General features: G+C 35.0%; 1 protein-coding gene across 1 annotated transcript in view; it reads left to right on the forward strand.

Moving 5' to 3' along the window:
- Dhc98D (Dynein heavy chain at 89D) overlaps positions 1 to 12,370 on the forward strand; it is a 192,204-nt gene that overhangs the window by 82,252 nt on the left and 97,582 nt on the right. The window contains exons 28-30 of the mRNA XM_069822419.1: positions 961 to 1,104; positions 3,819 to 3,948; positions 9,738 to 9,933. Coding sequence (XP_069678520.1) covers positions 961 to 1,104; positions 3,819 to 3,948; positions 9,738 to 9,933 — 470 coding nt within the window. The remainder of the gene's footprint in view (positions 1 to 960; positions 1,105 to 3,818; positions 3,949 to 9,737; positions 9,934 to 12,370) is intronic.

A 12,370-nucleotide genomic window follows, 5' to 3' on the forward strand; every position in this document is an offset into this window, starting at 1 on the left:
GAGCGAAATAAGTTAGTGCCGAAAGGTACCTGTGCGGGTATGAACCTCTCACACTAGTGGGTCTTATTTCGAACTTAGGGTTAAGATACAAATTAGATTTACTTTAAATGTTGTTGTGTTGTTGTTTTCTAATGCCAGGCGTTTGACAATAAAGTCATTTGACCTCTTGCACTCCAATGTTATTTTAAGTAACCATGCTTCATTTTAATTTTAGGATGCTCCTTGTTATTATTATTATTATTATTATTATTATTAATTATTGTTTTTTATTAGTTGTGTTTATTATTAATTGCCATTATTGAGTGTAATTATTAACCACTGCCACCGGGTATATACCCATTTGCAGTGTGAATACATACATACATACATACATGCATGCATACATACATACATACATACATACATACATACATACATACATACATACATACATACATACATACATACATACATACATACATGTCTATGTTTGAGACAATTCAGAGTATGAAGAATTTCACTTAGTGAGGACTTAAGGAAGAGAAATCCCTAATTTCCTTGTGAAAAATTTCACTTATCGAGACATTAAGGGACGAAAATAAACTTCCAATCCCTAAAAAATATGACTGTTGAAATAACTTTCAAGATATCGTGGTATCTTGCAATTATTTTCGGAAATATCTTTAAAATTGGCTAGAACATCTCAAAAGAATCGATGACTATCACATTTCAAAAAGATTTTTCTCGCTACAGACCTATAGAACGAAGAAAAAGTACAGCAGTGACTAATTTTAGATCTCAATATCTTCCGAGATTAAAACACACAAAATATGGTTTAATCCGTGTCCGTGATGAAGATGACGATGACGATGATGATGATGATGATGATGATGATGATGATGATGATAATGAAATAATTTGAGAAAATCGTGTTATATTTTGAAATATCAGTAATTAAAAAAAATGTCTCTTCCACAACAGGGTGCGGTGTATTCCAGATAACGCTCAGTAGAGGATACAACGAGAACAGTTTCAAGGAAGATCTGAAGAAGTTGTACAACCTGATCGGAGTTGAGAGGAAGCCCACAGTGTTCCTGTTTACCGCTGCCCAGGTCGTTGAAGAAGGCAAGAAACTTACCAATAATTATGGATTATTTCGTTCAACTTCTTTTATACTCTTATGAGTTTCACAACAATTACAGTAATTGTCTTGAATAATTTCGAGGGAAAAATTGTTCCGGGGCCGGGCATCGAACCCGAGGACCTTTGGTTAAACGTACCAACGCTCTAACAACCTAGCTATCCGGGAACTCTACCAGACACCGATCTAATTTTTCCCTCTATATCCACAGACCTCAAAGTGGGCTGACAACCGTCAAGCAACCAACATTGAGTGCACACTAACTCTGTGTGACTTAAATTGTGGTGGTTTTCTGTAACGTACAGTGACGTGTATTATGCAAATCAAACTTTCAGGTATACCTCCCTATAAAGTTGATTTGAATAATTTCGAGGAAAAAATTGTTCCGGGGCCGGGCATCGAACCCTAGGACCTTCGGTTAAATTTTTCCCTCGAAATTATTCAAATCAACTTTACAGGGAATTATACCTGAAAGCTTGATTTGAATTAATTGTCTTATTATTTAAATCATATTCCTGTTTTTAAACTGATTTGTTACTTTTCTTGAACAATCATTTAAATGGTTCATTGTGTGCAGAAATACATACAGGTTCTGACCAAATCTAGCATGTTGTTTTAAAGTGACTATAAAGTTTAGAAATATTAAATAACAGTCCAATTTATTGCCATGTTATTATTTTTTAAAATGACACATTCCAAGTGACCCAATCGGTATCTTATGGTTTGTTGCAATCTTAACCGGAAATTGTTCATCACACATTGCAAAAAACCTCGAACTTCTGCCTGTATCCTGGTCTTCAGATCCTGGATACAGTGTGGTCTGATCTGAAACATCCTTTCTTTGAAGTATCCCAAAGAAAAAAGATCAGCAACTGTAAGGTCTAGGCAACGAACCGGCCAGCTGATATAACCAAACCGAGAAATTATGTATCCGGAAAAAATATTTCTCGGTGAGTCTCTGGCAGTATGGGCCGTAGCCCTGTCTTGCTGAAACCAAATGCCATCTCTGTTTAGTACGTCTCTAAATAATGTCTGTAAGATTTGCTGATACTTTTCACCATTCATTGTAATAATTATCTCATCTTCATCTTCAAAACAGTTGTCCATCCATAAACCACAAAAGATGTAAATTAAAATGATCAGTACCAGTTGCAGAAGACACAGCCCTGCAGTATATATTGACTACACCCCAGCTTTGGCTACTAGCAACAGGCATCTGTAATGAACACCGATCAAAATACCCCTCATTTCTCGTGAAAAACAACTGAATCTATATTAATAATAAATCTGTAGCCGAAATTTTTCTGGTAATTTTCGATTTTCCAAAAATAATTGGTCCTAACATATATAATTAACCGCCCTGAAACCGAAAATCGCTTTTTTGAAATTTTTGTTTATATGTCTATATGTCTGTCTGTCAGTCTGTCTGTCTGTCTGGATGTTTGTTACCTTTTCACGCGATAATGGCTGAACCGATTTATATGAAAATTGGAATATAAATTAAGTTCCATGTAACTTAGAATTTAGGCTATATGGCATTCAAAATATTTTATTTAAAATGGACCCCCCTTGAATTAAATAAATAGAAATATCTCCCTTATTATTAATTTTCACGAAAAATATTACATAACAAAAGTTTCTTTAAACATAATTTCCGATAAGTTTTATTCCATGCAAAACTTTGATAGGATTGATATTTAATGAGATAAATGAGTTTCAAAATTACAATAACAACGCCATCTAAGGCGGTGTAATGAAATAAAAAACAAATGACTTCGTCTATAAGGGGCCTTGGACAACAACAATCGAAAGCTATGGAACATTGCCTACAGAGAATGTTTCTGTGTTTGTATGAAGTAATATCGGAAGCTAAATTAACCGATTTGTATAATTAATTATTAATTCACCATTGTAAAGTGTAGTTTCTCTAGATGGACATAGTGCTATAATGTTATTACAGTAACTTCTGAGTGAATCGAAGACAGATAAGATTAAAATAGCTTCTTATGCACAGAAAACTTGATAGGCTATTCTGTACATTCGTTTCCTGTGTTTCCTAAAATAATTTTTATGGCGAAATGAGTGCTCTCTGGATCAAAATGATCGCATTTCAATTTTTTAATACAATTTAAATTAAGTAACATAATAAACGATTTATCCTTCTATCAAACACGAATGTTCCCTGGATCAAATGTCCTATTTTAATTATGCAATTACTTCATATTTATTTCTAACGGGTGCAGCGGAGCGCACGGGTATGGCTAGTATACTATAAAGGACTATAGTGGACTTTATGTTGTCAGCAAACAGCTGGACACATTAGGAATATTGATTGATCTTCAAAACAGTAAGGAGCAATGAAAACTCTAGCAGAAACAGCACACCATATGGTCACCTTTTCGCTGTGTATAGGCCGTTCATTCAGTGCCTAGACAACGCTTAATTGTTGCTTCTGTCATTTCATTTTATAAATCTGTCAAACTCGTCGGATTCAACACGTCATGAACAATTAATTTTCTTGTAAGATTGCAATAAACCATAAAATACCGAGATGGAACCTGAAGTAATTTTCAAAAAATTATAAGGTTCGAATAAATTGCATTGTTCAATCCAGAAAAACTTCGATCTTCTTGGAGTAGTTCTCGTACTTAAATTGTTTCAGCCAGCACAACTAATTGAGGAGCTTTCTGTCCAACAGGGTTCCTGGAGATGATCAATAACATGTTGATGATTGGAATAGTTCCTGCCCTATTCAACGATGACGAAAAGGAGCAGATTTGTGGAGCAATTCGAAACGCATCGAAGGAAGCGGGTTATGGGGTTACCAAGTGAGTTACTTGTAGTTGGATGTTAAAAAGTTTTGATTACTTGCATTATTGAATGCATTGTCTGTGAGATATTAGTGCAAGCACTATTAATAGTTTTTGTCTCATACAATCAATAACATGAATAATAGGTTTTATAGGTTATTTTTTGGAATTATGCGAAAAGAAAGTTTATTGATGAACCAGGCACTACGATCTCCAGAAGTTTTGCACATATACATACCTCCTATCAATGCGAACTCTTTCAAGGAAGTTGAGTGTCCTTTTAAGGAGGATTGCTGATATATCACTCAGTGTTGGTAATAAAAATCTGTAGGTCGATTTCTAAAACACGGACGAAATCGTGGTTCCAAACCTCGGCTTTTAAACCGTGATCGAGGTCTGAATCCTTATGCGATTTCTAAAACGAAGTCGAGACGCGGCTTGAGAAGAAACCGAGGTTAGTGGGTTTTATATATGGCAACGCAGCTAAGAATCGATTTTTATTCTTATAAACAGTCGATATTAGAAAGAAATGAACATCAGGATTAATATGTTTATTGAATTCCAGTAGGGCTAAGTCACATTCTTTTGTTCTCAGCTAAGGTATTGTTATATTTACTAATTTAATAATAGGCCTATATGTGCGTTTAACTACTAGCATTACTCAGTATTTAATAGGGAACGGATCTTTAGGTGTCAGAATGATATTGCCCAAATAATTAGCACAAATTAAGCGTTTATGTCGTAGTTTATCATTTGTTCATAACTATTACCAACATTAACTACCTGAAAACCCGGTTCTAAGGAATTAATAACCTAAATATTAACGGAATTAAAATTTAAATTGAAACTAAAATGTTTTTTTTTTCTAATGCCAGGCGTTTGACAATAAAGTCATTTGACCTCTTGCACTCCAATATTTTTCAAAGATATTATCATGACCAGCCACTGAAGCACAGATTTTGAGATGTTCCGAATCCATTTCTTGGTTTGAGCTGCACAATGGACAGTTAGGGGACTGATATATTCCAATTCTATGCAGGTGTTTGTCCAAACAATCATGGCCCGTTGCCAATCTAAATGCAGCTTCAGACGATTTTCGTGGTAAATCGGGAATTAACTGTGGATCATGTATTACTAAAATGTAGTATGGTTCTATTTTCACATATAATAGGCCTACTATGTTGAAAGCCTAGTAGCATAAAACTTAAAATAAGAAGACTAAATCACGTTTGATTCGTAGTCTTGTAGGCCCACATTTTCGAGTATTAAATAAAATATCCAAAACTACTGTAAAGAAGAATTAAGTTATATAGTCTTATAGACATAAAAGTACAATTAATATAAAATATTATATCTTACTTCCCTCAAAGTAACAGAAGGTGTAACAAAATTGTCAACCCGCCGCCTCCTGTATTTCGTTGCAGATTATTATTTAGCATTCTTGCTCAATTTTGCGTTGGTTCCTTCGAAATTCGAAATATTCGTCTGAAATTATCGTTGTTACATAGTTACAAAGGATTATTCCTGATTCTCATCGCTCTAATCCGGGGATTTAATACCCGTAGAAACAAATTTTCCTTCGATATTCACCAAGCTGATCATCTTCCTCCATCTTGTATACACGAAGCCGTGGTTTTAAACCTCCCCCAGCCGTGGTCTCTGCTTCAGACCATGGTTTCGAGCCATGGCTCAGAAAAATGAAAAAGACCTCGTTTTATAAATCCAAACGCCGTTTAAAGCCATGGTCGTGGTCTAGACCTCGTTTTAGAAATCAACCCGTAGTCTCTTAGCTGTGCGAGTTTTTTGCAGTCTCATAGCAATAGATGAATCAATCAATCTACTTAATGTATCCAGCTGTCTGCTGACAATATAAAGTCCACTAGTCTTTTCAGTTCTTGTTTTTCATTAGAAATGAGGGGTATTTTTATCGGTGTAGCAATAGATGAATGGATTATACAAAAAAACAGCAACGAGGCAATCCAACTCTCGGCCGAGCCGCTTACAGACTCCGGTTACGTAGACATCTTCCCATCAGTGATACGCAGAGCAGATAAATAATTCGACACATCGCAAACGTTATTAATATAAAATATTATTAAATATGTCTCACGGCGTACTGTCGTGGTCTAAGATAGTGATCTTGAACCTTTTTGAACCCGCGATACATGAAGCTCAACTGTAAACACAATAATCAAAATAAATGAACAAAACACATTAAATGAAAGTGAATTATTTTAAACGTACCGTACAGATATACCTTGAAAGTATATGAGACACCTGTGCTTCGGCATGATTCCACCTCAATAAAAACTGTCACAAAGCACACGAAAGTCCTCATCCACTTGATTTTGTTTTCAAGTTTGCCAATGTTGAATATCCTTTCTCGCACATATAATTATGTGGTTGCGAATATCAATAACCTTCATGTGATAACCTTCTGTAATCACTGCTTAAATTTAATTCTGACTAAAATATTTCCAGTATAAATTCATGGCAAACTGATTTTAGTCCACTGTCGCATGAAAGCTCGATCAATTGGTCACTGTTTCTATTTCTTTTAGTTGGTTATTTAACGACGCTGCATCAACTATGTTATTTAGTGTCGATGAGGTTCGTGATAGTGAGATGGTATTTGGTGAGATGAGGCCGAGGATTAGCCATAGATTACCTGATATTCGCCTTACGATTGCGGAAAATCTCAAAAAAACTCAACCAGGTAATAGGTCCAAGCGGGAATCGAATTCGCTCCTGGCCACAACTCTAGATCGGGAGACAAACGCCTTAGCCAACTGAACTACGGCGGTGCCTTCGTTTACTGTTAGGGGAGAGAATGGTATTTTTTAAAACTTCTTTCCTATTAGGTTTAAACTATTATTTTTTATATGTAGAGAGCTCATAGCTGTAACAACTCAACCAAATATAAATATTTTGAAAAAAATTATTTGTGAGGCCAGATTTGAAAAAAAATATACCCAATGCAGAATTTCACAAAAACCGATATATCTTAACCATTTTTAAAGGTAGATTTAAACAGGTTTTTGCAATGTACTTGCAAAAGCATGCTCTACAAACTGTCTGTAACAGAATTTTGATATTAGATCCTACGTTTGTACAATAAAGAATTAAAATTTTATAACACTTTTTTCATTTCCTTTTTTCCAAACAAGCGGACGTATTTTTAAAATGAAATCAAGTAACAAAATTCTGTCATAGAAAAAAGTTTCCTAATAGTCTAAACAATGTGTGTTTTAAATTTCATGCATGTATCTTTAATAGTTCAGAAATTATATCCATTTTTGTCTGGCAATGTAGCAAAAAAATGAAGTTACTGGAAACCGATCAAAGAGGGCGTGCGATTTAAAAATTCATAGCGCAGGAAGTTTAAAAATGGCGTCTCAACGTCTGGCAGGGGCACAAATACCCACAGAATTTTATGCAATGCATTCCACACATATCAAAGAGTATTTCAAAGAATAAAAAAATTGTTTGAACATTTAATTTACCGGAAACAACAATAAAAGGTGGCGAATGATTTAAAAATCCATAACGCAGGAAGTTTAAAAATGGCGTCTCAACAGTCGGTAAGTGCACAAATACCCACAGAATGCTATGCTATGCATTCTACACATATCACAGAGTGTTTTAAACATTTTTTTTAATTTACTCATTTTCACCAAAAAATACTATCCCCTCCCCTTAAGAGATACACTCATCATACCGACAGAAACGGGATTTTCAATCCACTCGCGACCATTTGTTGTAACTGGTGGAATGATCTTTTTGTTAAAATATTTAGACTTTGACAGGATCAAAAACAGAGAAAAATGGTCACCAACAATTTCGGTACACATCAATGGTGGATGGTAAAATGTGCTCACATAGCTTAATGTTAACCGTATACCGCTTCTAATCTCAAGGATTGCGGGAAATGATTAAAACGTATTCAAGTCATAAGATAAATCATGTGAAATTAAATTTTATTACGTAACAAAGCGATAAAAAATACGTACAATTCAAACACGACTATTAAAATTGCTACTTACAAATCGTAACAAATCAGTTACGTATAATTCTGAATTAATTTTTACAGTAAGTAGTGTCTTTAATTTCAGGGAGTTATTTCTTGAGATATTTGAAACAAAACAGTTTAATACAACTTTTGCTCGTTTTTGTTTCCTTTTGGTAGATAAAAATTGTTTCATGTGAAACATTTCATAGTGCGTTTTGGAAAAGTCATTGATTCTTTTCCCAATATCCTCAGTCAATTTAGGAGAGCAGTGTATTATGATAATAAATGATTGAAAGAATTTTAGTTTTGTCCTTTAAATGTGCAGAAATTTGACCCGAGTAAATGTAACTTTTCGTTTTGAAAATAAATTCTTTGCACGGTAGTGTTTTTTTTTTTTTTTTTATCTTTAAAGCAAACGGCCGCCACTATTGGAAGTTGATTTTACTGAATTCAGAGTTGCCAACCTAGATAAGTATGTTGAAATATTACAAATAACTGCCCTAGGGTTGTAATTAAAACTACTCCTGTCATCTACCGACTCCTAAGACAAACTTCTAGCTGAGAATCAATCAGCTGTTCATGATCAACGTACGTAGGTAATGTATATTAATATTTTTCTAAAATATCATTTTAAAAATATACTATCGTGCAAAAAAAAAATACTGTTCAATACACGTTTATGAAGTGCATTACAAAATCTCGGAAATAGAAAAACTGGCTCTGCCCTCGGTAGCATAGTTGGTATAGCGCTGGTCTTCTATGCTCGAGGTTGCGGGTTCTATCCCGGCCGAGGTCGATGGCATTTAAGTGTGTTTAAATGTGACAGGCTCATGTCAGTAGATGTACTGGCATGTAAAAGAACTCCTGCGGGACAAAATTTCGGCATACCGATGACTCTGATATAACCTCTGCAGTTACGAGCGTCGTTTTGGTAGCAAAATTAGGAGGTCTTGATTTTGCAAAAGAAAGCCATTAGAATTCTATGTCAATTAAACTATCTGGAACATTGTCGACCTCTTTTCAAACAATCACAGATATTAACTGGCATAAATATATATATATACGACCTAGTCCTTTACACTCGACAAGACAGACAATTACTCATTAATAGCCAATATACATGATCATGAAATTAGAAATAGTGAACAAATTAATATTCCATACTGTTGTTGTTGTTTTCTAATGCCAGGCGTTTGACAATAAAGTTATTTGACCTCTTGCACTCCAATATTTTTCAAAGATATTATCATGACCAGCCACTGAAGCACAGATTTTGAGGTGTTCCGAATCCATTTAATATTCCATACTGTAGATTACATAAAACTAGTACAAATTTTTCTGTCATGGTGATGAAATTATATAATAAGCTTCCCAATCAATATTATAAGTTACCAACCAATAGTTTCAAAGCTAGATTTTATAATTGGCTTTTAATTAATCCTTTCTACTCTGTAGATGAGTTTCTTAACATAAATTCATACGAAATTGTTTTTTAATAAATAAAGTTATTTAGATTACTTACGATTATTACATAAGAGTGAAGTGTTTTTATTAATTTTAGAGTTTCAAAATATTTTGTGTTTTCATTCTAATTACTGTTTTCAATTATATGTGTATTTTCAAATGTATGTTTTTTTGTGACGAAGCCTATCACTGTATGGCTTAATAAATTGAATTGAATTTCAAACTTTACCTCGATTTTGTAGAAACACTTCCTCACCTAATATGCTATTACAATGTTAGATAACGACAAAAAATGAAATAATAAAGTAGGCTAATACCAAGGTTATAATTGCAGGGAAGCGGTATGGCAATACTTCTCGCACATGTGCAGCGTGAACCTGCACGTGGGGCTGTGCATGTCCCCCACAGGAGACACCCTCCGTAACCGCTGCCGGAGCTTCCCAGGCCTCATCAACAACACCAGCATCGACTGGTTCTTCCCTTGGCCAGAGCAGGCTCTATTCGCTGTGGCCAATGTCTTCCTGGTAGATGTACGTCACAGTATTCAATTAATGGTTCTTCTTGTATATGCTTGTTCTAGACATTAAGGAGGGCATTACACTTGTAAGGAGCAAGAAAGTGACAGGCAGGGAATTTACAGATTCCAGATAATTTCGTAAATATGTATTTGTTTAGTAGCAGCGGCACCTTTGAAAAAGTGGAAAATTTCAAATACCTTCGAGCAACAGTATCAAATATAAATGACACTCGAGAGGAAATTAAATGCAGAATAAATATGGAAAATGCCTGTTATTATTCGGTTGGGAAGCTTTTGTCATCTAGTCTGAAATAATGAAAAGATAGAATTTATAAAACAGTTATATTACCGGTTGTTCTGTATGGTTGTGAAACTTGGACTCTCACTTCGAGAGAGGAACGCTGGTTAATGGTGTTTGAGAATAAGGTGCTTAGGAAAATATTTGGGGCTAAGAGGGATGAAGTTACAGGAGAATGGAGAAAGTTACACAACACAGAAATGCATGCATTGTATTCTTCACCTGACATAATTATGAAAATTAAATCCAGACGTTTGAGATGGGCAGGGTATGTAGCACGTATGGGAGAATCCAGAAAATGCATACAGAGTGTTAGTTGGGAGGCCGGAGGGAAAAAGACCTTTGGGGAGGCCGAGACGTAGATGGGAAGATAATATTAAAATGGATTTGAGGGAGGTGGGATATGATGGTAGAGACTGGATTAATCTTCCTCAGGATAGGGACCAATGGCGGGCTTATGTGAGGGCGGCAATGAACCTCCGGGTTCCTTAAAAGCCAGTAAGTAAGTAAGTAAGTAAGTTCATATTGTATTTGTGTTGTTGAATGCTATAGTCGATAGAGATATATTGCTAAACAATTGTAAATTTTAAGTGGAATGAGGTAAGTGTATAGGATCGATGATTTTTTCGCTATAAAGTTGGGCTCTAGTAAACTTACCTAATTTTTTATTTTTACATTTTTGTTTAGTGAGGTTTTGTTTTATTGTTTAATATTTTTAGTCTACCGAATTTGCACATAAATGATCAAGTTTTCCATTAAATTTTTAGTTCCTCCCCTCTATTATATAGACTCCTCCAGTAACGTCATAAATTCCTTACAACATCCGGTTACATGCAGATAATGCTAGTTTGTTATTAGATAACGCTCGTTCTTTATTTAATTCCAGGCAATTACGTAACACTCGATAGATGGCAGCACGCGTATACTCTGCCATATGCAGCATCTAGTGGAGACATCTCAACTTCATGTTACACTAAAATGTTAAATTTTGTCAATATATTGTACGTCGTCGGGAGAAAGAAAACGCATTCACGTCAAAAGGTACTAAACATGCTTTACCAAACCTTACACACACATCCATTGCGACATACCTAGGACTACGCAATATTTTTTTTTTATTTTAATCAGTATATTTTACGACGCTTTTTCAACTGCTACGGTTATACTGTATAGTGTCTGAATGAGATGAAGGTGACAATGCCAGCTAAATGAGTCCAGAATCCAACGCCGAAAGTTACCCAGCATTTGCTCTTAATGGGTTGAGGGAAAACTCCGGAAAAAACCTCAACCAGGTAACTTGTCCCAACCAGGATTTTAACCCGAGCCCACTCATTTCACGGCCAGGCATGCTAACCTTTACTTCAAAGCGGTGGACATCGACGCAATATTTTCGTCTATGAAAAGTAGTAAATAAAGGGAGCATGGAGATACGTTTACAGCACTTCTTAACCGAACTTCAGCCAGGAAACGAACGGCTGAACCCTTAAGATATTGAATAACTGGATTGTTTTGATAAAAAAATGGCACTTATGAATTAACTAGCCAGAATGTTTACGTGTAAGAATAGGAAATTTTTAAAAATATAATGATTGAGTCTAATTTTATTCTAAGTCTGATAACTAATTCTAGATATTCTAGAGATCTAGAAGAAAGAGTAGAAGAATGAAAAATATATGAATTTAACCATTTCATAAGCCATAATTTTCGATTAAAATTGTCATCACATTCCAAGAATAATTGCATAACCGAGTTATAACAACTTGAAGATAATTAAACATTTCTTCGACACAATTTAATCCATAACAAGCCTGATAGACGTTCCAAGAAGTCGTAATTGCATCACAAACATAACTAAACTTTTTTCGTACCAGATTCACATACTACATTCCACGAGATTCTTTAAGACTCCAGAATGTTAGTGCAAAACTTGACCGAGCGATTTGGCCCAGACAGTAACGTTAGAGACTCGTATACGGGAGGCCCGGGTTTCAAATCCCGTAGCCAGCCAGTCTGATTGGGGGTTTTCCTGCACTTCCTCAGCCACAAAGAAAAATGCCGAGTTGGAAATTCGCATACCATGATTCATCATCGTCTTAACTACCAATAACATAAATATCAGAACAAAATCCAGATCAGTTACATGAACAGAAGC

Source organism: Periplaneta americana, chromosome 3, assembly GCF_040183065.1.
Source record: "Periplaneta americana isolate PAMFEO1 chromosome 3, P.americana_PAMFEO1_priV1, whole genome shotgun sequence".
NCBI classification, from domain to species: domain Eukaryota; kingdom Metazoa; phylum Arthropoda; class Insecta; order Blattodea; family Blattidae; genus Periplaneta; species Periplaneta americana.